Genomic DNA, 26,446 nt, shown 5'->3' on the forward strand with positions numbered 1-26,446 from the left:
TGGCCGCCGCTACCAAATGTCTGATAACAATTTTTATCAATCCCACCAATATGGGTATCAAATAAAAGGGCTCGACAAGAAGAATACAGTGCACTATACAACCTCAATATTTAAGATGGGCCTTGCAATAATGAAGCACTAAATGAATTAAACAGAATGCGAAATAAAAACTAAAAACTAGAAAATAAAAATAGGTAAAAAAACTTTTTAAGTTAAACGGTTTTATGTTAAACATACATTGCAATGTTTAAGATAAATGTACTAAAAACCAAAAAATAATAAAATAGATACAGTCGTGGGAATTATAAACATATGCATAGACTAGACTAAAATAAAACCGTGGGGCACGTCAATTGTCTACAAATTATCGACTTAATGTGCGATAGAAGAATCGTTTAATTCGTCGTTAAAATAGGCAGTTGGCCCGCAGACGGTGAGGAAATTACTTACTATTTTCTTGCTCATGGAAATTCCAATAGTTATACACTCCATGTAAATAAAAGAGATGTTTCAACTAGTTTATCGTTGGAAATTCACACTGCTGGCTGGCAAGGAATCGTTTCACTGCTCGTAGTTTGTCTTTAATCGACAAAACATATGATAAAAGTACTACTCGCTCACCACTATGAAACCCTAAAACTCGCTTATAATCGAGCTTGCTAGCTTGTTTCCACATTCTAGCCCTACTTATCACACGTCCATCGTTGTCGGTTGAACAACTGCCTAATTATAGTGTAACATTACAAAACAAACATTTTAATCAACGATTGTAGACAATTGACGTGCCCCACGGTTTTATTTTAGTCTAGTCTATGCATATGTTTATAATTCCCACGACTGTATCTATTTTATTATTTTTTGGTTTTTAGTACATTTATCTTAAACATTGCAATGTATGTTTAACATAAAACCGTTTAACTTAAAAAGTTTTTTTACCTATTTTTTTAACTATTAACTTTCTGTTATATGTTATAGTAATAAACGAATAAGTAATCGATTATTTTGATAAGAACTGAAAATGTTAAGTTATAAATGTGAGTATTTGCTTATTTTTATAATTATAACAAATGCTTTTCTCGTGTCATTTTACAGAAAATTTTATCTGAACTAATAATGTGACTAACAAGAAATAAGTAGCTACGTTTTTTTTTTTTTAATTAGGAATAAAATGTTGTATATTATTGTTTATAAACATCATTTTCCTATTCTTTAAGAAAATCAGTCTTTTATCTAAATATATTTAATTAAACCTCAGTTTTATTTTGAGAAAGGGAACAAATCAAGTTCGAATTACTCAAACTTAAAACTGTATACGATAACATTCGGTACTGACGGGTGTTAACTGAGTTACAACTTAAGTTTTATTTGATTACCTTCTAGAACCGTGCAAGACAGCACCAATAAAAGTGATTTGAGTTTATGTAACTAAACATTAATATTTTTTACCCTGAAATGGTACATCAAAAGGCTGATTAAGATCAGTTCAATATAAATATCAAAACAGAGAAAAAAACAGCATATATTGAATCTTTCGTATCTAATTAAATAATATAATATAATATATAAAATTCTTGTAAAACGAAATTGTAAATGGATAGTACAAAAAGTATCCGTTAAGGCGTGAAATTAGCTAACACCTAGATCTTGTAATGTTGCATTTTTGTCTTAGCGTGGATTTTCATTAAAAAAACGTACAAAAACTACTCGTTTAACGTGGTTAACAATTTAAGATAATATAAATAAATACATGGATGACATCTATCTAATATTATTTATGTTTGTGAATCTCAAGGGGTTAAGCCCACCTGGTTTCAAATTGTCAAAAATCATTTTTTGTTGCTTATTTAATAAGACAATGTCTAGAATATTCTCCCAAAGAGCAATGAGTATCCTCGAAGAGAGGATGAGAATCGCATAGTTAAAGCAGAAAAAAAGCTGGGACTCGAGAAGCAAGAGTTCGACACAGACAAAAGGATGGCCTAGATATTGCCGCTGCAGCAGGCTATTTATTATATGGTGCTGAAATCGACGACTCTATGTAAGTTAAAAAAAAATGTATATTTCACGTGTTATAAGAATGTAAAACTTTAATCGCTTTTACCTGGAAACCCTATTTCTGAAAGTGGTAGTCACTATTTCTCTAAAAGTTATGAACCAATCTTTTTCAATTTTCCACACTTCTTTTATATAATATTTACTACTAGTTAAACGAAGGATTTTTTCTCTATTTTAAATATTTTTTCAGGGTCATACAGCGTAAAAATTTTACTGAAAAATGGAATTTTTAGTTCACAACTCCCTCAAAAATGCGAATTTTAATTTATTTATTAATGTTACACCGTTCAAGCCCGAGCTATAACAGAAAATTATAGTTTTTTATTTCTATTTCAGGTGAACTGTCATGAGTTATCCAGAATAAGCCAAGTGAACTTTTTTTGGAAGGGTCACAGGAGATGGGGTCCCAACGGCAGATTTTTTATAATAAAAATTTCACAAAGTACTTTTTTTATGAAATATTTATCTTTTATATAATAAATTGTTTATTTAAAATAATTCATTGGGTATATGAAAAAAAATATGTAAAAATGGATTAGGAGTCTTTGAAACCCACCTAACTCTTTAAGTTATTAGGTATTATAAAACGAAAACTAAAAACGTAATAAGATAAATGATAGCAAAAAATATTTTAAATAACTAACTATTCGATATTTCGTTATAAATATACATATCAATTTTTATGTAAAACAGAACTAGTATTAAGTATAAACAGCTGAATTTATTATCTTAGTTTTTTATGGCCTGTTTCACATTTATGCGTTTAAGCAAATATGGTGTCACACAATAAATAATTAATATTCTAATCATAGTATCATATACTTTTAACAATGGTCACTAGATATGGCAGTTCGTAATATATGAGTGAAAAGGAAAACATTATAAAGTATTATAGAAAAAAAATGGTTAACTATTCTAGCAAAATACTTTATCTTATAATAAGCTTTCTTGGCTTAGTGTAAACCATACTTTTTACCTCAACGATTCTCTTTACAAATTATGTGCAACAAATCTACCTTAGATTTAGCACATATCACTTGTTTTAAGTTTTAATACCTATATTTGCTACTACAATATTAATTCTAACTAGTATTTATACTTAAGCACCGCCATGTAATTTCTGCCAGTAATAATAAAACCTTAGCTGTCTAGGTTGAGGCTACTGAGGCTGTATATTTATTGTTGTAACGATAGAACAAAGTTCTTTTATGGAATACATCTATAAGTTTAAGTACCTTTACAAGAAAAAAAAATAGGTATACATTATGAATTAATTTACATTAAAATTTAGAGTATCGTTTAAAACGAAGCGCCTTACTGGTTATGATTTATTTCATTACAGAATATACCTACGGTTCGTAAATGTTTATTATATGTTCGATGTGTTTCGTTCGTAACGTGAATAATCAAACAAACGTCTAAACAGCTAACATTTGCGAAACTGAACAGAAACAATACTATTCGGATCCGGGTCAAATCAAGTGAACGTTGAGTAATACTTTCGACTTACTTAAATACCGTAAGGTCAGCCTAATACGGCGACCAGATATAAATCCAGATGCCGAACCGTATTGCGTATGAAGCTGAACAAGAACGGTTACATCTGATAAACCGGAAACGTTATCACCAAACCTGTACCGCTTTTTGAAAGGTGTTACGTTATGATCTATTCGTGGTACTTTACGAGTAATGAAAAGTTGCTTAACATACTTTGGTCTTATCGGTAAGTCAACGTCATAATTTTTGATGCTAAGAATTTTTGGCTTTTACATAAACCGATTCCTCGAGACAAATTCAACTCGCTTTCACAGGCTTATACATTAAAAAAATATGTATTAGTTTATAAACCGACAAAAGTTTGTTAATATCATCAGAAAATACTTAGGGTCGTTATGTTTACAAAGCAATGTAGTCACGAACAAGAAAATAGTTATACAACAGTTAGGTCTACTTTTTAACCTGGTCAAGTTGATCAAAATGGCGTGACGATTTGGGAACATGCAGCTTGCTGAATTAAATACATTTCATTATTTTACTTTCTTTTAAATTTGCAAATATTCGAGACATTGTAACACGCAATATAAGTAGAACTATCATTATATTTTCAGCTAGACGTAAATTGTTCGTTTGTATAAAATGTCATAACAATAGATTTACTGCATTACGCGAGAAATATTTTAATGTCAGTTTTTAACAAATATTACACAAGACACATTTTTGACTACACATGACTTTTCTTGCCCTATTAAAAATTAATATTAAGACAAAATTAAGTCATCATTTTGCAGTAATTTTGTAAACGTCTAAAGTGGAATTTCCCTAAAGAAATGTAACTACAATCTTAGACCGTTAATTGGCGCGTGGAGAGCATTGTGATTTAAAAGTTCAGAGACCCAGAGTTAAATAAATAAAAAAAAAACTAACGTTAATCTGTAATTTGCATTTACGGTCTAAAGTTAAACAAAAAATCGTTAAACGATACTAATACTACGTATGATGTTATCAAGTAATTTAAGAAATAATACTTGTTGTAAGATATTTAATTAATATACTCGATAACAAAAAAAATATTATATATAGATAAAATCGATTTTGTTATCAATGCAGACTAAATATCAAGATCACTAAAATGTATACGTTTTATGAAAATGCAGTAGGTACTATAAACGCGATTTCGCTTACAATGTAAATATTGATATACGAGTAGGTATATATATTTTGATAATTGTTGTAAATAAAATTTGATTCCCCATAAATTCTTCCATTTATATAAGTAATAATTTTTTTTACACGTAAAAAAAATAGGAAAATAATATAGCAAGTTTTTTTTTCAATTTAGATAAATTCCATCTATAATATAATATTTATACTGGTTGTAATTTTTATTATATTGTATGTCATACAACCGCAACGAAAGTAAAATACACCGTGTATTACACTTTCAAGTTTGTGTAAACCTAATTCTGTAAGCTAACTTGATTTTACCAACATGGAAAGAACGAAATTAAGTCAATTACATACCTACGATGTGAAAAACATTACAGTTCATTGTAAAGTAAAATAAGTTATTTTCTTAAATCGCTAATTGTTCATTCATTCATTCGATTTATCGCTCAAATTGTGCTGCCATACAGTTAATTTTTAATTTATTTAAAATAGGTAATGCAATATTTAAATACTCGCGCATTCAATACACAGACAGCACTTTAATACGTCAATACAAACAAATTACGTACAAGACGAATAAAATAGTCAAGTATGGTTTGTGACAAATATAAATAAACAAATGTTAGCCTTTTCACAATTTCACAAGAGACTATATGTATACGCTTGTGGGTACTTTAATAGCTATTTGTTCAGCCGTTCCAAATTTACGTAATAGAAACAAATGAAAACAATAGAATGTCAATTTAATCTCAATTTTCTCAGTTTAGCCAAAACTGCAGTGTTTATTCTTTATATATAAACGTCAACAATAACATATTATTTTTTGTAACAGTAATAAGTGGAGCGCTTAAAACTATTTACCAACAAGATTCTCTCACCATATATATGTTTGTAGGTACTAATCATTTTAATAATTATGATACTATTTTATCATAGAAATCTTCAAATGAGATTGATAAATTATATCCTTGCTTACAGATATTATCACGTTTAAATAGAGATCAATGTTTGTGATGAAACATAATTTCACTATTAACCTGAATCAAGACAGATCAATTATAATAACATGGCGACATTTCCATCGGTGATAAAGCGGACAAAACCGCTCGACACGGTTAGTATAGTAAAATAAGTACTTACCCTGTAAACTAGGTGCTGAGGCGGGCGCAGAAGGCGTCGTCGGTTGCGGCGTTGGAGGAGCACGTCGTCTTCTCGGGACGTGGAGTCCTGGCGCTGAGGCCGCTCTTGTAGCAGTCCTAAAGCCAGGAGCTCTATACCGAGCCGACTTCACCGGCCCCGCGGGTAATGTGTTCGTGCCAGTGATAGATGGTAGTCGAGGAAGCGATCCGGCGCGTTGTTCTTCCTCAGACTATGATAAAGTAAAGATAAGTGTTACATTATGAAAAATAAATGGGTCTCACAATTTGATTCTAAGTTATATTATAATGCAATATAATAAATAAAAATTACAGTTGAAAAGTGTATTACTTTTATATTTAACTTCTAAACCTTCGATGTTCCGCAATGTATATCTTACGTAATAATTATATAAATAATGGGTTAGCTTCTTTACTTTGTATCAAAATTTAATGCATATGTAATATATCTTTCTTTAATTTTCTCCAATGAATAAATAAATATCTAAATAATTTTATTGTATTTGCTCACAAACGAAAAAAAACAGACTTATATTACATTGACGAGTACCTAAAAAAAAGTAGGTAGACGAAAAAATGGTCAAGTAACTACGCATTATTAGATATAACTTGAAAAGTACTTATCAGATCTCAATTAAATTTAAATGGGACCACATGACAATTATCGAAATCGGTCCATCTAGTAAAAAGCTTTGAGGTAATATACATTTTAAAAAATCATGGAAATACCGTCTTATCACGGCTTAGAACAAAATTTAAAATTAAAAATCAAACTAAATAAATAAAAAATGACTTAGCCTAGAATTATTATTTTATGAGACATTTTATCTCAATTTGTTTTTATAAATTACGTCTGAAAGTATTTTAATGAAATGGCTTATTTGTATATCATTAAGTATAAGTAAAAGTTTATACAAATTGTTTTCTTTAAATATTATATGACTTCATTCATAAGAAATTATACTTTCAAACTAGAGAAATTTCAAAATTTTAGATCATTTGTTTTATGTAACAACATATCTTCTTCTTTTATTATATCGTTTTTTGATATTTTTGTTGAATTTTCAACCGAGTTCTAAAAAAGGTGGACGTTTTCAATTCGACTACATATTTTTATGTATGTTAACCTCAGAACTTTTTACTGGGTGGACCTATTTCGATGATTCTTTTTTTTTATCGAAAGGTTGCGTGTCATGTAGTCCCATTTAAATTTAATTGACATCTAACAAGTACTTTTAAAGTTATTTCTAATGCATATGCTTGTATTATTTCGTCGACCTACGTTGTATTATACCGCATTACTTTTTACTGGGTGGTTTAAATATGATCGAGATCCGATTACTACTTTTTGAGTGATCTTTAATAACCCGTATTTACTTGACTAATTTTTCGTCTACCTATTTTGTAGTACTTGTCGATGTAATTGAAGTCAGTCAAACACAACTATTTTAGGTGCTAAAACATTTTTTTTGCATAAGCATTTCGCATGCAGTTTTACTTTTTTCTATTCGATTATGAAAATGAATCCAATTTTCCACCATTATCACACGAATCAAATAGCTTACAACGTTAATTACTTACGTTACGAGTAATTATGGTAATGAATTAGAAATTCTTGGTAAAATTCGTGCATATAATTGTGTTGTACGCTTCTGACAAACAATTACATAACACAATTGATTCTTAATAGATAAATAAATATAAAAACATGTTCATTGAAATTGTTTTGACAGTAGAATAAGCGTGAAAAGTAGAGTGATAACAATTTGTACGTTTATTTTATATATATACTACATACTAATACTACATATGTCCCCTAAGAATTTTATTTTATCACAATGATAAGAGACATTGACATTTTATTTTTAATTAGTAGATAATTTAAACTTGAAACTTTTATAACGTAGCCTAGCAATAAAATAAAAAAGCTACCCAATTTCTAGGTGGCAATAATTTTCTTTCTAAAAATTCCGAAATAATACAGAGAGTATTTAAGTTACATAAGCAACACTAACTTGACTTAACATTAACTTTCTTTCTTCTTAAAACTTTGATTTTAATCAATTTTATTAGCTTCTTTTTAATGTTACGTAAAAATATCTGACCTTAAATAATATTGTCTATAAACAATTAATTAGAGATTAATAAATTAAAATAGTGTCTATCTACTCAACGTTTACTACAATAGGCAATATCTCATAAAACACACACAGATTTACATCACATTTTTAATAAAATTTATAACATTTTTATATCAATGCGAATATATTACCTCTGCATCAGGAGCTGACGCTCGTCTCCTCCCTCTCCACAATCGATCTTCACTGCCACTGATAGCGCCACAACTTCTGGAGTGTGATTTTTGAGTTGCCAAGTCAGCCACTCCTGGAGATCGCCTCGCTTCACATCCCCCACCGCCCAGCGTCCCCCGAGAGTCAGCAGCGAGCAACGCTGATTCAAAACTACCACGCCACGAAAACCTTTCACAATCACTCGCAACACTTCCTCTACTAGCCGTAGCCTCGAGAATGTCATGAGATCTACTACGAGCTAAAGCCCCCGGCTCTGAAGCACTATCGTCATCTGTGCTTGGAGACGCACCTCCCGACACTTCGTGCATTAAAGCAACTAATCTTCCTCCAATATGACGCATTACCTTTCCAAATAGTGGCGGAGATCCATCTCCTGCTCGACCTAATGTAGCAGCCAACCTTTGATAAGCACCGACAGCGTCTCGCTCTAAAGATCCAGCTTCACTGTTACCACGATCGAATTCATCGATTATTTCTCGACAACTATCGGATATTTGCTTCCTTAAAGCTGACCGGTTCGCTGCTGTACCTTCTAGATCCGAACCAGCGTAGTCGGAAGAGTCGTACGAGTCACTCCATGTGTCCTCGCTGGATAAATATTCTACAATTTCGCGAACTTCCTCATCTCGAATTCCGGGAACTGTTTTCATTAGACGAGTTAACTCACTTTCGAAATAAAGTAGTTGTGGTGGTTTCGGCGGGCGAGGGCTTTCTGGATTCGATGGAGCGGGAGTTGATGTTTTTACATTTGCGGAGTTAATCATTTGTTTGAAAAATTGTCGCATTTTTGTCATCATCAGATTTGTTTCCTCATCAGATGACCAATTATTAAAGCTATCTTTTCGTGTTAATGGACTTGGAGGGGGTCGAGAAGAGGGTGGTCGTTCAACGCGTTCATCGACTTCTGGTCTAACTTCTTCTATTATTTCTTCCAACTCTGTTTTAGGCTCATGAGATCGAGTAAACTCCGAACTCGAGTCACCATTTCTCAATAAATCATCACAACTTCCTACGAAACCACTATCTCTACTCGTTTGCTTTTTGGACTCTGAAAGTTCAGACCCCAAAGGTGGGAATTCAACACGGGGTGACGTTCTACCATCTTCCCCTTCTGATACAGATCTTGTGTCGTCACGTGTTTCCTCGGGGAACTCAACTGATTGACGCCTTTCATCGGCGGGTGAACCACGGGGCTTTTTGCTCTTTTTTCGCTTTGCTTCACCTTGCATGTCAAGCCTTTCAAGGGATTCATGTCGGTCTTCTGTTTCAGTGCTAGAGCCATCCGATATCTCCTGATTATCTTGAGAAGGCTCATCACCAGTTAACAAGTTATCTAAAGAAGAAGAATGTGAACGAGGTGTTCCTCGAGCTCGAACCAATCGTTTTCGTCTTTGTTCAGGACTTTGTTTACCTTCACTATCACTTCCGACACTACCGGATCCGTCAGAATCACGTCTTTCTTGATTGAAGCCCATAAAACCTGACAAAAAATAGTTTTCTAAACGTGAGGACACGAGGTCATCACTATCGCTACTTCGTTTTGGTTGTTCCGTATCAACTATTGATTCATCACCCTCACTACATATACTCGACGTTTCTGACACTTGATCCTCTTCATCCCGAACATTTCTCCCATCCCCTAGACCGAAGAAAAAATATTTTTCCAGTTCAGTGGCTGAGATTGGACGCGGTTTTTTAGTTGTATTCTCGGCTTCACTTTCTTCGCAACTTTCTTCAACTATCGTATGTAAAGTAAAATCTAAGGAACGCCTACAGTAAGCGAAGTCGTCTCCACGAGTGGGCAATGTCGCTTCATCTCCCGAATCTGAGTCTGAAGGTGAAGTGGCATCGTCGTGGCTAACGTCCTCGACCCACGAGTCGTCATCTGCGAGCCCCTCTTCGAGGCACACAACCGCCGAGAGAGTGTCGGCATTACTAACAACAGTCACTCCACCTGAAGGTTGTGCCGATTCGTCGTCGGATAATCGTTCGTTTGTATCGTTTTGTTGTTCACTAGCGCTCGGTTCCGGTCCGTTTTGTGAGTTTGTGTGATGCACTATAATGTCACGCATGAGCCGTGTCGTGTCTGACGTGACAACGGAGACACGATCGTGCGTTATCATAACGCGGCTCGTGAAACGCGCGGACCCGTCCGCTTCGGCCGTGCGCGAGCGGCAAACTGTTGTCGCTACAGGTGCGCCCGCGCTCCCCTCCGTCTCAGAGTAAACCGGCCGCGAACCGTGCATTTTCTCCTCCCCTTGGTCCTCCATTAATTCTTTCTTCAATAACTCACTGAGCGTGCGTTCAATACCTTTAAACAAGTCTATTTTTTCAACGCTCTGTGACGGTAATGTTGACAAACTCGTTTCTACTTGTTTTAGTTCCGGTGAGGGTGATAATTTTCGTGATTTTTGTATTTCATGTGAAACATTTATTTCTTTATAATCGATAGAAGGACAGTCGACAGAAACTTTTATATTACAGTCAGAATTAAAAGAATTATCTAACGAATCGCACTCAATATTTTCTGATATGCCGCTGGTGGGGCTGTTGTCTAAATTACTCTGATAGTCCAAGCTATTAGTGTAGTCGTCACTCACTGTATTAAAACTATTAAATTTTTCGCAAACTTCACTCTGAAGCATGTTTTCGTCACAAAATTTAATAAAGTTCGATTTTTTACAATCACTTTCACGTGTTTCTTCACGATTATTGTGAAAAGAAATTAAAGGATAACTTTCCGAAAAATTAACTGACCCTAAAACGACTATATTATTATCATTACTTTCCGGTATATTTTCGTGTGAACTTGCTTCAATGTTTACATTATTTTGTAAAGGCATATCCACAGCTATTATTTCTAAGCTATCGGATTTTTTGTCATAAGAATCGTCACAATCAATTCCACTGCTGTCGGCATTATCCTCCATATCCGATGACGAATCCGCTGGATTAACAACAAACACCCGTGAAAATTGCCCCCCTCCACCCCCCGAGTCATCAGAGTCTTCATCGGACGTCGCTGGCTCTTCGGGGGCGCCACTTCTAAGGTCATAGCTCCTTCGTGCAACTCCTGTGTCAGAATCACTCGAATTCGCAGATTCATTCGAAGATGGAAAAGCCTTCTCCGCATCGAGGTGATCTGGCATTGTGTCCACACTTTCTGACAAAATTGATATCGAGTCCTCAGCAATAACCTTTATACCGTTTGACGTTTCATGTTCGTCTGCGCGTTCAATAATTTTATCGCTCTTATCGTTATCAGTAGCAGGTATTTGTTGTTCGGACTGTATCGCTTTATCGGTTCTTTCGACGGTCATTTCGAGTCTATTTTGCGGTAAAATGGACGCAGTGGCGGCAGCGGTGACTGCGACGGCAGCGGCCGTCGTAAGGCGGGCGAAAGCCGCTGCATCGAGAGGTGAGAAACCGGGATAGGTATTCCAATGAGGCACGGGAGGCGTCTGTGTGGGGAACGCAAGAAGGGCTGGCCAAAGCGCTGCGGGAACCGGTACCGGTACTGGCACAGGGACAGCAACTATACGAGGTTCAGCTCCGCAAGAACAAGCGCGCGGACAGGCTTGTGTAGTATGTTTTGTGGATGGCGGTGGTGGTGGCAGTGACTGCGCCGCCGATGCGCCCGGCTCGAAGTAATCCCAATCGCAGTCGTCGGGCGCAGGCGGCGCAGCGGAGGATGCGGTCGAGGCTGTATCTTCCGTGTCTTCGCGGCACGACGAATCTGAACTAAGGAATACGAGGCGGTAATCTTCGGGACGCATGCGACCGGCCTCTGGCTCACTTATTTCGCCTTGTTCGTTATTGACGCCCCAATCTGTAAATTAAAAAACTACATTTAACTAAAAAAATATAACTTTTGAAGTGTCATGGTCGTTAATATTATTTACACCTGTCAACAGGTAAAGTATGGGTGCACCGTGGCCATAGCGCTTACACGTGTCACAATATCGAGAACACAATGATAAACGACATACACGGTAAAAATTTCGTTGTAGGTCCGAATAACAAATCAAAATACTTGTAAGTAGGCTTGAAAAGCACTTTTAAATACTTACTTTACAAGCTATGTAATATGGAGCTAGAATAGATTAAAATTCGTATTAAGCTAAGGAAAATTGGCGAGAAAATCAATTTTTTAAGAAGAATATACTATAAAATAATACAAAATAAAATTACTTTGTAATTTTATAAAATACTTTATACTAAAGCTCTATAAAGAATTATTATCACTAAGTATTTTTATTTATTACAACTACATAATATACAATGAAAATTAATTTTCAAAATATGAAATGTAGTTAGGTAGTTAAAACTTTTATAAACTGTTCCTGCAGAAAAATCATTAGCAAATAAACACATCTGACACATTTCTCTTCGTAGCGTAAGGCATCACGTGTGCGAATCTATTACGGCTTACTACTAATGTAAATTACAAGACGAACACAAAATGAGAAAGATATTACAATTTCAAACTATAAGTAACAAAAACTGTAAAGTTTTCAGTACCTATACCTTAACATCTATAATTTACAAAATATTTGTTAAACGTTTGTGTAACGTTTATTGGCATATGATGGTAAAATTAGCGCAACTTTACTTTGTTTATCTTTTTTTGTTTCGCTGTCTTTTAAATGTTTTCGTACAGATCTATGTATCTGATGTTATTCTCATATAATAGGACACGCAGCTACAATGTAAAATACCTTTCTGTAGAAAGCTCCACGGATGGGTGGCCCGCGCGGCGTCGTGAGTTGAAAGTAAAGTACTACACGAACCGATATCATGACGAAGTATCTTTGCTATTTTGTAAATCTAATAAGACACAATATACGAATTAACAAAACAAAGCAAACGACAGTAATCAACAACAGTTAAAATACTATGACAATATTCTATGTTTCATAAATCAGATACACGTGTTTCATTAATCAATCCCGTATAACTAACCCGATTTATATTCAGGGACTGTGACAAGAATATATCAATCGATTTTAATTACGTCAAGAGTTTTCGTATAACTTAATCCATTTTAGATATTAATAACAGAACAATACATGTTAAATTAGTATGCAAATACTAAATATTCGTAACATGTAATTTACTCGTGACATAATTTTTAAGTAGAGTCACTGACGTATTAATTTGTTACAAATATGTCAGGAGGTTAGTCCGTATTTAATTACATAGTACTAACAAGAGTTTAAAAAAACTCTTTAATATTTAATCGAATGCAATGTTTACAGTATGAATAAGAATCTTTTAATTTAAGATTGTTTATTGCTAGTAATAAGCCTTTATTTAGTAAATAAGTCATTACAATTTTAGAATAATATATATAAAGCTAATCATTCCAAGCCGTAACATATATCAAAGGGTATAAACTAAACAATGAAAGTAATGTTTTGGACGTTGGCGCTTGCCCAAGGCTTTTGCGTGTGGGCTGAGAGGAGGCAGCGAGGCCAGGACGCAGATTTAGCTTGTCCTTTCTTTATATAGAACTCGATTGGTTATCTATCAAGTCTATTTTGTAATAAAATTAATAGATTCAAATGTCACCATTAAATCACTGGCCAAAGATAAGTTAAATTCGTTCATCTTTTTATGTTATTAGTGCTTATTTGTTTTCTTTTATCAATTCGTTTTCGAAATACGTACTTAAGGTTTATAGTACTTAAAATAGTATATATTACATTTTTGTGTTACCTCTGAGAAAAGAACGTTAGTTATTATATTTATTTTTAACTTATTGTTTTTGTAGCCGTAGCTTTAAGTTTAGCGATCTCGTATAATATATAAACAGCATTGATTAGCTATAAAGCGTGCAATTACACCAAAACAATAAAAGAACTAATGAGTATATTTTTACATTTTATTTACCTTTGCGTTTTATTTCAAGATGCAGTTCGTTGGATTCGATAGTTCTGTTCTAATGAGATTGAATTACACACCATTCCATTGTTATGTGCAACATGCACATGCATGCTTTCTAAACATTGTTTTTATAACCTAATTTAATAGTTCTATATATTTATAGTAAAATTAAATTTTTATCTATATTAATATGACATAACAAAATGTTCAACATAACAAAAAGTTCTAATCTTTAAACAAATTGGTTATGTTTTAAAAATTATATTAATTTATTTTATAAAGTCTTTACATGGAAAAATTGTAGACGTTAAAAAATTATAAGTATTAAAATTCGTTTAAAACCGAGCGGGTTATCTAACGTTACATGAAATTGAACAAATCATAACATTGAATCAAATTTTTACAAACAAAAAGTAATTGCAGTAACAGAGAGATTACAATTATAGATTTCTTTTAAAATCATAAATTACAGACTACATTTTGCTAATTTTGAAATAGTCACGATCAGTCCATTAACTCATGATTAACTCAAACGAACTGACAGATAAAGAAGTTTTTTCTAGGTCATCTTCATCTGTACAATCAAGAACTAAGCCATGGTAACAAAAACCGTGATGTTGGCTCTACCTTACGTCATCCTCAGCCCATGCCGAATTGATTTTGATTTGTTGGACGTGGTTGAGTCTATTTTATTTAATACAAGGATTAAGTAAATTCGTTTATCAATAATATGACAAAATGTTAACCCTAATAGTTTAATTTGTTTTCTTTTTACAAAATATTTTACCATTTACATTTCTTATCTATAAAAAAGTAACAAGTCACTCATGTTTAAAATATCTAAATTTCTGCCTTTTTTCCGTTGTTTGTTTTTTAAAATAAGTCAAATGTAGGAAATACTATATGACATTACACAACAATCTCTTATAAAATACTTAAATAATTTCTGTAACATATACAATACATAGGATATTGTTTGTATAAATATTAACAGTAAAAGTATTCAAATTTAACTAAGTAAAGACATTACAGACACAACAAGTTAGAAAACTTATAAAATAGGACGACGTGTGGTTATCCGATATTGGTTTACATACACTACTTTTACTGGGACCTGTATAATCCATTTAAAGAGAACGTGAAGGGTTTCGTTACTAATTTACTTACAAAAGCGACTACATTAGATAGAATTACATTACGCTGACTCATTTATTTCGGCTCTATCCAATTACTTTGTTTAATAGTAAAACATTTACTTACTGTTTATAAGATGTTTTTAAAATACACATATGTAACCTCTTTGTATTTATTCATAAAAAATACACTACAAACGTAACTATACTGCACATTAAAATTATAAAAGAATTATTATTTAACGATGTTTGGTATAACGGTCACTACACACACTAGCGTACTTTTTATAACAATGTAACACACAATTGGATAAACACATGGAGACTTAATTTAAAAATGAAGCATATTTAGTTGAAAAGAGTTTTTTTTTTGTAAAGTTTTGAACGTGTATTGTTTTGGCCTGTATGCGTAGGGCTTCGAACGAGCGCGGGTCTGAGCGCGCAAGCGGATGTGCGCAGGGAGCCGGCCGACTGCTGCGCTCACCGCGACTAGTGTTGAGGTCGTACGACTAATTCAATATCGATATCAGCTTATTTTGTTTTATTTGTAAACATTTTTATAGTTCATTGCTGGGCCATAATGTACATAACCGGCCTCTAATTTATGGGAGGTTAAATTTTTGTTATTTCTGACTCTACCTTAACACCGGTGCTGCGGGAAATGCACTCATGCCCCGTTCCACGACTTTCACACGTTATTTTCGAACAAATGTACGTAGAAACGACCTCTACTGCAAGATCAACATACGATACGAATTGACCTTTAACGACTGACAAATAGACACTTAAACAAAATAACGCGTCAGACAAAATATTCTAATAAAATTAGTAACAATGCGTGCTAGAATATAGGTATAGAAATTCGAAAGATACCCAAAACCGAATCGGAGCATCCCACTGTCCACGTGGTCTTGGTCTGCCCTACCCCGGACGGATACGGATACGGAGACGGATAGACGGTGTAATTTTGAAGTTAGATAGGTTAGGGTTATTCTTTTTTTTCTTCTTCAAATTTAAAGTATTGTAACCTCAAAAATGACGCGAACTCATGTGTTTTATAAGATTACGATGTTTTGTAAGAGTACGATGGCAAATAAGCTTATGGTCCGCCTAATGTCAAGCGGAAACCGCAACCTATGGACAGTCGTCGCAAAAAAAGGAGCATTGTGAACGTATTGCCAACTCTACCTTTGATCCTTCCAAGCAAAGGTACACTCCTATTAGGGAAACAGTTTTATTATTTATTGCAAAAATACAATACGTCTAAAAATAATATAAATCTTAAAACAATTATCGATATAAAATCTATCGATTTTTCGACTGACTATTATCGTGACTCACTGGCGTCTCAACGCCAACAACAAATAGTACTTAATGGTAAAAAGTCGTAAGTGACCTTTGATGGCTCCACAAAAAAGCTTTACCTCTATTGAGGGCCAAACTTTAATGCAAAAAAAAATACAAACAGGTAGGCGTTTAAGACTTCTCCGAATTCTTAGCACAAGCGGAACAATGAACTTGCAATGGTGACCTAGACCAAACAGCCTGCGACTTTAGTACAGATTAAACTTCAAAATAAAATATGGTTCTTTTGCCTGTGTAAGTAAAGTACAAGATGACCGCCCACGTACATATGTATAACTGTAACGCGAGTATAAAATACAAAAGGCACTTTAAACTCGTAATGTACATCGTAACAGTGAAAGAATTGCATTATTAATTTTTTCTTCGCTCATATTGTAACCTCGTGTTAAGGAATAATTTTGTTCGTAAATAATTTGTCTTTGCGAATAAAAAATATAGTATATATAACGTTAATAATTACCAATTTATACACGGTTACACCGTAAAAACTGCGGTAAATTAAATTATTTTAAAGTTAAAGATCATTAATAATAATTTTAAACAAACGTTTTTTTCTTATGAAATGAACGTTAACTGTGATAAAACTGAAGGTTAGCTTTTTTTATTTAAAACAATTATCGTTATTATAATACAATTTTATTCAGTATATTTATAAAAGTTATTTGTTATAATGTTTAAATAACATTTTAACGTCTGCTCATTTCGTTTCTTAGGCGAGGTATCTAGAACAAGTAAAAGACATCAACGCCAGCAATGTTCCTTGATTTAGGACCGAGAATTTAAATAATTAAATCATATATATATTATTAATACACTAAGGTTAAGATGTTTGCCTCCATTTTTAAATAAAAAACCTCACAATCACTCCACATAAATTATTATCATTTTATAGATAATTGCTTGCTCTACCGGCATCAATAACTAAAAAATTAATTATTGCTTTTGTTGAATTGAAATTGTTTTGTGAATTTTTCGCACGGATATTGACATTTACCACTAATGCAGTTAAATATAACTAAAATGTAGTAAATTTAAAGTCATGTGTACTTTTTTAGCTTTATAAAACATCATTTATTATTTTTATTAAGAAATAAAATAGGTTTGTTACGTTTTTATTAAAAGAATTATTATCTATCAATATTAGTATTATTTATAACTATTTATCTATATTAATATGGCTATATTAATAATTTAACATTGTATATATTTTATTAAAACTAAGTTTTTTATTAATTGCATGAATAATTTAATACGTGTTTCACAATCTTCTAATATGTACAAACATGTTTAAATGATATATTTTATTAAATCTAATTTAATACCATTTTGAACAATATATAAACAGCGTCTATTTCTAATTAAAAAACGATTCTAAGTTGCCGTTCACATCATGTAGCATTGGCCCACTCCACAAGGGCAACCCACACACATACAACCCACAGGAAGCCGGCACTTCCTCTCCATAGACCACGGGCACAGACCGTAATAATATTTATGTAATGTACATACTTATAGCCATAGATATAAAAAGGATAGAATTGTTTGTTTGATTATAATCGTTTACATGAACATGACCAAATTAGCTGGTTTTTTCTGTCAAAATAAAAAAAAACGTTCTGTTATTAAGATCTAATAAGAGCATATGTTACTAGATATGTACACTGTTTTTAATCTATATATTAATACGTGAAGTAAAAACTTTGTACCCCTTTTGACGAAACTTACGCGGACAGAGAAGTATGAAATTTCGTCACTTATATAAAAAAGAAGTGCAGAATGCTCATATTTTTTTTAAATTCTGCATAAAAAGTACATTAAATCACTGAAGAAAACTTTACACACACTACCATGTATTTGGCACACACGCTTATTATACTTTTTTGTTGATTGTCAGTCTGTAGTCATATTGAAAATTTAAAAAATGGTCCTTTGTTTTCATTATTTTTTGGTTTTCTTTAATTTAAATTTTTAATTATGGTCGAATTTCGACCTCTGGGAGACTACTAGTAATTGTAAATGTGTCAACGCTTATTAAATCACGAGAGACGTTTAGTCTGTTAGTAAAATATCACAGTTTACTTTTATCATAAATTTCATAATAGGGACTCACTAAAAATATTAAATATGAGAATATACGATGATTCAGCCTGTAGTAACATTTTACTGCTAGGAATATGCTGATTTCTCCGTGTACGAGAAGGGTCGAAGCCACCACGCTGCTGTACTGCGTGTTGGCGGATATATTCGCTACTATGAGTAACGTACGTAACGTGTGTTGATAACAATAGGGACCGATAGCTTTGCGTGCTCTAGTTAAGATACGATGGGGAAACCCACATAGACAATACAATGTAGAGACAAATATTATTACAATTTCTTAACTGGCAGTATAATTTTTTTTTAAATAAAATAATGTTATTAGTATTGGTTTGCCTAGTCAGTCTAGCCAAATGTAACGTCGGGAATTTACTTGGTAAGACGCTGACTTCTTAGAATTGTTTATCTTTGTTTTCTTTGTTACTTTATTGCAACATAATTTAAAAAAGGTAAATAATAATCTAATAATGTCCTAGTAGTGATAGTAAGGAAATACGTGGAGACTTATATTTTTGGACTTATATCTTATTATGTTAATTCATAAACAAAACAAAAAATACGAGAGTGCTTTAGACCACACGACTAAAGTAAAACTTATTTAGCAATAGGTCTGCACAATGGGTTTGCCCTGTATCTTAGGTATACGAAACGTAACTAGCTATGAGAGAAAGATAATGTGTGCTCGCTCCTCTTTCTCTTGCTCCGTTCGCTTCGCCCAACCACACTTTTCGTAACGCTCTCTTCGCACATTCACCAGCTTACTCCCCAAGTTCAGCGTGCGTCAAGCAGTCTTACCTAAAAAAACAACTTATTGTTCCGAGAACGCTTATTTTATAAATATAAAAAATATAGCACTATCGTTATACGTAATTATATTCGATGAATCTGTATGGATTTTTGAACTATGTAGTTTTTTTGTACTTTGTAATTTATAAATTAATAACCATTAGGATAAATAACTCCCGATTATATTCCCGGTACCCAAGATTTAGGCATTACTAGGTAAATTATGAATAGTCCTACGGGAGTGACAAAGTAAATTCCTAAACATTTTGGAACCACTGACAACCAAAAATAATTTAGATAAATTGAATTTAGAATTAATGGCTTTCCCTAGTGCCAAGATAGCACGGTTGATTTCGCCAATGTCATGTAGGATGGAGAAGACATGAAGGAAATTGTTCGGTGGATTAGAGGTTACAATATTTAAATATGTTCACAGTACGGAGAACGATATGCAATCATTAGACTAAAATATTCATCATGGATTAGTGTGGTGGTATACTGTAATATAAATATTTTGTGTTTAACATGTGAAACGTGTTAAATTATGCATTTCATTGATAAAATAAGAATAAAATATTAAAGTTATAAAAGCACTAGCTGACCCCGCAAACGTTGTTTCGCCATATATGTTATAAGCCCCCTTAATCCCCCCGCCCTTATAATTTAGAGGTATGAAAAATAGATGTTCGATTCTCAGACCTACCCGATATGCAAACAAAATTTCATGACAACCGGTCAAGCCGTTTCGGAGGAGTTTAACTACAAACACCGCGACACGAGAATTTTAAATATAAAATAAAGTTAAAACTTTTAAGCCCATTGTTACATATTTCCTTAAATAAAAAATCTATGTAATTTAATTAAAAAAGTGAATAAAAACATTGTCGGCGCACTTGGCTAGAAATCAATGTCAATGGCACGAAATTTAATAAAACGTACCTACTAAACTGCTAATATACACGAAGCTATTAATTACAAGTTACGTATCCGTTTTTAAGAAAAAAAATACAGCCTCTCGTTCTGACGTGTTATAATAAATTAACTAGCGTATTCACTATAGCGTTACATGTGCAAGAAGTTTTTATTACGTTAGTTTTGATACTACATAAAGCAATACTTCGTAGTTTGTTAGATGGTTTAATACGTAGTTGTTATTTTACAATTGTAATGTTTAAGACAAATATTTTTGGTAAATATTGTATTTTTCAGTATTCTATTTTTATTATTTTACTAGCTGCCCGAACAGACTTCGTTCGGTCAAAAGTTAATAATAATGTTTTTTTATTTAATTTTTTTTTGTAATTTTCTTAAAATTTTCTGCACTATTTTCTTAAACTTTAACTCATTATAAGCACCTTTTAAAAAGTATTAGAAAACTTTAAAAAATGCAGCTAGATGTGGTCCTCCAGGCGAGAATGGTGGTTTGCCAGTTTAGCACTTAGCAACACATTCAGGAATTTGTTTTTATGTATACAGAAAAAAAATACAGATAAATTAACTTCTTAATAATTATATTCTAAATAATTATATAGTTTTACTATGTACTAGCGCCATCTACTACACACCTTAAGCACTGTATAGTATCTCGTTGTCAACCGTTTCATTATTCTGTCTATAGATGGCACCGCGAACATTACCTTCATCTTTTATTAAACACATTTATATTATACATTTTAGTATGAATATTAACATGAATATAAGTAATACGTAAAACCAACATACAACAACATTTAACAGTTAGGGCCTCTTTTTCCAGTTGTTAACAAAGTGATCTGATATAGAACAATATCCAACAGATAGTTTTGTTTACCTTTTTTGACCTCTTGTTGATAAAGTTTATCAGTAATAACAACGTGCAGATAAGTTTTATTAGCAACCGGCAGTGTTACCAACACTAACAACTTTTTGGTAGATTTACCGAATTTTAGTATCTAGCTCCTATATACATCCTAGCAAAAAAAAAAAATACCAAATATTCAAATCTGAAAAATTTCAGTCTATATCCGCAAAGTGATATAAAGGTTTTATTAAACAAAGTATTCTTTCAAAGTAAAAAAAAAGTAAAAAACACATATTTTTTTTATAATTATTGTTATATTTTTACACTAAAAACATTTCAAACCTTGAAGTAAGAAGTCTAAGAAACTACTTTTATTATAGAAAAATAACAAAAATGTCCTCAAAGTTATTGTATTAAAAATTTTACGTTACTGATTCTAATAATAATATACAATAGAATCTCTAGAGATATCTCAATTATCATTGCTATAAATTGTCTTCAGGTTCAAGTAAGTATATTTACGAACTAGCCAACCCGTGCCCACTTCATTGGACGTTAATTATTTTTGTGAAGCACAATAGTAAAGTAACCAATCATCTCGCTCGTATTTCTCCGACTTGATTTACCTATACCTATATATTTATTTTTCAATGAATTTTTTGTTCAATAACAATAAAATTTAGCCTATATCACTCCTGAATAGTGTAGCTTTCTGTTAGTGAAAGAATGTTCATGATCGGATCAATATTTGCGAAGATTACACCCTACAAACAAATAAAGTTATAGTAACTTTACCTCTTTATAAAATTAGTATGTTACACCTTACAAACAAATAAAGTTAGAAACTTTACCTCTTTATAAAATGGTAGAGATAAATGAATTAAATATTAAAAATTAAAAACTATTCAGTCAGGATATACTTAACTTATCACGATTCGCGTTTCAATTTTTTTTTCAGGTTTTATTATAGGAATTGACGATCAATGATTTTCATTTCACATGGGGTTTCTTTTAAAAAGATGTGAAATATTTGTTACCCAATTACCCAAACATTAATTATGTGTATAATATTATTATTGTAAGGTCTCGAGAAAACTTTAAAAAAAATGTAGGCGGTAGATCTACTAATTTTTCAAAATTGGATTGGTAAAAAACTACAGAAATTATATCTACCGCCGAGAAAAATTTCAAGTTGGGAACACAGCAAATCTGTGAAACATAAACTTATTCATTCAATATTTCTTACAGAAATATTCTGGAATATATTTTAGTAATTTTTAAAAGCTACATACAATATTCTGGATAATTTCACATGTGGTACTACCATCCAAAGATTACCATCAGAAACTATAAGTACATTATATAGTACAGTGTGTTGAAGTTAAGTGCACCTACCTATTTATATGGTAAAGTACAGATTACTCGCGATATCTACGCTTTCTTGGGCAATGTAGTTTTAAATTATAAAATCTGTTCAGTATTTACGAACCTCATCAATTAAAAAAAATATAAATCTATTCCTTTAGAAAAAGATAATTAAAAAAATGTGTAGTTAACTTAATGTGTATTTTGCGAGAAACTAAAATATTGATAGAAACAAAAATAGCTAAGTGCGAGACGGATTCTCATACGAAGTGTTCCAATGTAAAATTTAACAACAAAAAATTGTAAAGATCGACTGTTTATTTTTTAATTTAATTCAAAGACGTCATTGTAATCCATACATTATTTAAGTTAATACTACATATTAATCACGATAAAGCAAAAAAATAAAACAAAGCAGACAAACATCGAAATAAATACGATGTTCAAAACAAAATTTCTCGCATTTCGATTATATTAAAACCCTGTAACAGAAAGAGAAACCTGTACGGAAAGAGAAGCATTACGACTTTTAATACCTTAGTTGGTTGCTTAAGGGACATAAATCCTGTTTGTACCCTCCGTTAGTGCTTCAGCCCGAGTAGAAATTTTTTCGTCTTCCTGAGAAGGACCGGACCAGGCATGCCTGATCAGGACTAGATAAGGCATGTAACGCAGATGATTGGTCTGGACCTGATCAGGATGAGATGAAATTTCCTGATCGGGTCCAGATCAGGAAATCTTATCTCATCCTGATGATATCCTGACCGGATTATGATGTTACTCCCGACTAGAAAAAAGGTCAGGCTCAACCAGATTATGTATCTGGACCGGATCAGGATAGAATAAGGCATGCCAGGTCCGGCAAGGTCTATCAGGACCAGGTCTGGTCCAGACAAGGATAGCCTGATGTAAAATATAATCTAGTATGGTAAGGCATACTGGAAGACGCTGCTGCCCGTCTTCGGCCTGTGTATTTGAAAGCCAGCAGTTGGATGGTTATCCCGCTATCGGTCTGCTTTTTAAGTTCCAAGGATGTAGTAAAACTGTATTATCCCTTAGTCGCTTCTTACGACACCCATGGTAAGAGGGAGCGGGTGGCTATATTCTTTACTGCCGTTACCACAAAGCAATTATAAGGATTACATATTCATCAATTTATACACAGAGATTTTTAAATGTAACAAAAAAAGTTACAATTTAGTTTTGTCGTAGTGACCAAAAAAGAAAATCACTAACTAAATACCTAAATGGAATTATTGTAACACCAATAATTACAAAAATTACATATATCTAGTAGCAAATATAATCGGCTCGAGTCACGACTATTTATGCAAATAACGATTAATATTTACTTGATCAGACCAATTTACACATGTCTGCACCTAAATGTTAAACGACACGTGTTTGCTATAAATATTATATAACAAAAGAAAAAGGCAGAGCGTTAAGTTCAATAGACATTATTTTATTAATAAAAACTTTGGTTGTTTATTGGTAAACTCTGAAACTACTTAATTGAATTAAACTTTCTTTTTCACCGCGTAAATCAAATATATAGAAGTAATGTAGTCTATGAAACATCACACTACGACTCATATTTTAGCAAAACTTTAGAATCACGTTTAGTCACGTGTTTTTGGCGGTCCGTCGTAGCTACTAAAAGGTTGTCAAAGATGACTGACCGTAATACTAAGACAATTGATTTTTTCACAGAATGTATAAGAGTTGCCAATATAACGATATAAAAAAAATACGATATTTAAAAATAAAAAGGTTTTTTAATTACGAAGAGCTTACTTGATTGAAAAAAGAATTAAGATTACGTTATTAGCGACTTGTAACAAACAAAGTCTTTCGCTTTATGATACTGGAATTAATCTTAATCAAAAATAATAACAGTCTGCAGTGTTGGTGAAGGTTACATATTGTCATTACATTTCAGAAATTATATGACTCGGTATGACATTCAAAGTAGCATTTTAATTTGAATAAACATTTTGTTATTTCTTATTGTAAGCAATACGCTAAGTTATTGGAAATCTTTCTTTGATAATTGAAATCTCGGACCGGTTCTAGCTGTTTAACGTCGTTGCAAAATCGAATGAAATATTCTTAAAATTTAAATATATAAACAATTAAGACTCATTTCATAGTCATTATTAAAAAAAAAACCAGCCAAGTGCGAGTCGGACTCGTGCACCGAGGGTTCCGTACAAACATTATTACAAATATTTTGATTATATGATGTAACTAAAAATTTATACTTTTCGTAATTTTTCCTTTATGTGCGCTGTAATACGTTGTTTCGTACTAAATTTCAAGTTCACGGAAAGTACCTTGTAGGATTTTTTTTTGATTCCCTTGCGAGTGCGAAAAATTTGCAGCATACACGACTGTATCTTTTGATTGCGTTGGTTTAGAAGATTGATTTTTGCATAGATTTAAGGGACAGTAGACTCGAATATTTAATATGAATTTCAGCTTGATACCTTTAAGCGTTCCTGAGAAAAAGGGTCTTGACAGACAGACGGACGACAAAGTGATCCTATAAGGGTTCCGATTTTTTCTTTTGAGGTACGAGCAATTACAAAAATAATACATAAATAAAAAATTACATGTAAATCAATCTAAATATTCAACAAAATTATATAAATATCACAGAGGTTCATTAGCGTTATTTATTGTCCCATTTTTTTCCATCTTATATAAGCTTACAGTGTTTTTTTCTTTTCCTTAGATAGTGCATATAGATCAGTAGTTTTACAATCCAGTAAGTCAGGTTGCAGCTTGAAAGCAGTTCATACAACTCGAATATTTTCAAATAAATAAAAACTAAACATAATAGATACGTCAATGCGATACCTCCATACTTTATAGATCGCTTTAACAATACCTGCCTGTACCTATTTAAGCGTGCCGTTTAATGCAAATATTTCAATACAAAGAAATACTTACCAAGGTTAGCAGGCGTTCGGCGTCGTCGTGCCGATGCTTTCCTCACAGCTATGGAAACCAACGAATCCATCTCGCTGCCCGAATCCCACCGAGGCCTCTGCAGCACAGGTTGTGTCACAGCCCTAACATCGTCTTCGGTATCCCTGTCACTGCTAGTTGGTGGTACATTCGATTCGTCACTTTCAGGCGGCCCAGGCTCACACTTAATCTTAAACACCGTATTCATAGAAACATCTTCGAATTCGGCACACGAAATGGGGTGGGTCAAAGTCCTTTGTATGTTGCTTTTCTTGTGTCTCACTTTCACTGACCCCTCGGATAATGATCTTTTACCGTTCAATTTGTTTTCGCTTTTCGTGTCCCCTTGAGCAAATTTCAAGTCTGACGGTGATAAAGATTTTTTTCTAGAGTTTCGTCTTTTCATACTCCGCTTCGGTCGACATGAATCTCTTTGAGCCTGCATTGTTGCCGCATTTGCGCGATCTGAAATTTTCATTAATGATATTTAAATAGTTGTTCAATTCACAAAAATATATTTATAACTATTATTAATGGCGTGATTTATTCGAGTACATTTTTTGTTATAATAAAATTCTGGGAATAGATAAAAAAAATTATAAGAATATAATAAGTACCTATATTGTAGCATCTATAATATTAAATCAAATTATTTAGAAGATTTGGGCGATTACAGCAAAGTTAAAACTTAAGATACAATTATTTTTACGTATTCTCTGAATCAATTATTATTATCTATAAATGCTTTTGAGCTAGTAAAGAAAATACGAAAATTACTTTAAAAATAAAAAAACAATAGGCGTACGTCAACAAAACATATTTTACTACAACAGTTGATATTTCTATACATTTTGTGTATTTAGGTTAACA

General features: G+C 32.5%; 1 protein-coding gene across 1 annotated transcript in view; it reads right to left on the minus strand.

The window, feature by feature from the left end:
• The window catches only part of LOC123655165, a 78,456-nt gene that overhangs the window by 31,540 nt on the left and 20,470 nt on the right, over positions 1–26,446 (minus strand). Inside the window, exons 2-4 of the mRNA XM_045591000.1 lie at positions 25,559–26,041; positions 8,152–12,020; positions 5,863–6,091 (exon numbers count right to left, since the gene is read on the minus strand). Coding sequence (XP_045446956.1) covers positions 5,863–6,091; positions 8,152–12,020; positions 25,559–26,041 — 4,581 coding nt within the window. The remainder of the gene's footprint in view (positions 1–5,862; positions 6,092–8,151; positions 12,021–25,558; positions 26,042–26,446) is intronic.

Source organism: Melitaea cinxia, chromosome 7 (genome assembly GCF_905220565.1).
Source record: "Melitaea cinxia chromosome 7, ilMelCinx1.1, whole genome shotgun sequence".
Classification (NCBI taxonomy): Eukaryota; Metazoa; Arthropoda; class Insecta; order Lepidoptera; family Nymphalidae; genus Melitaea; species Melitaea cinxia.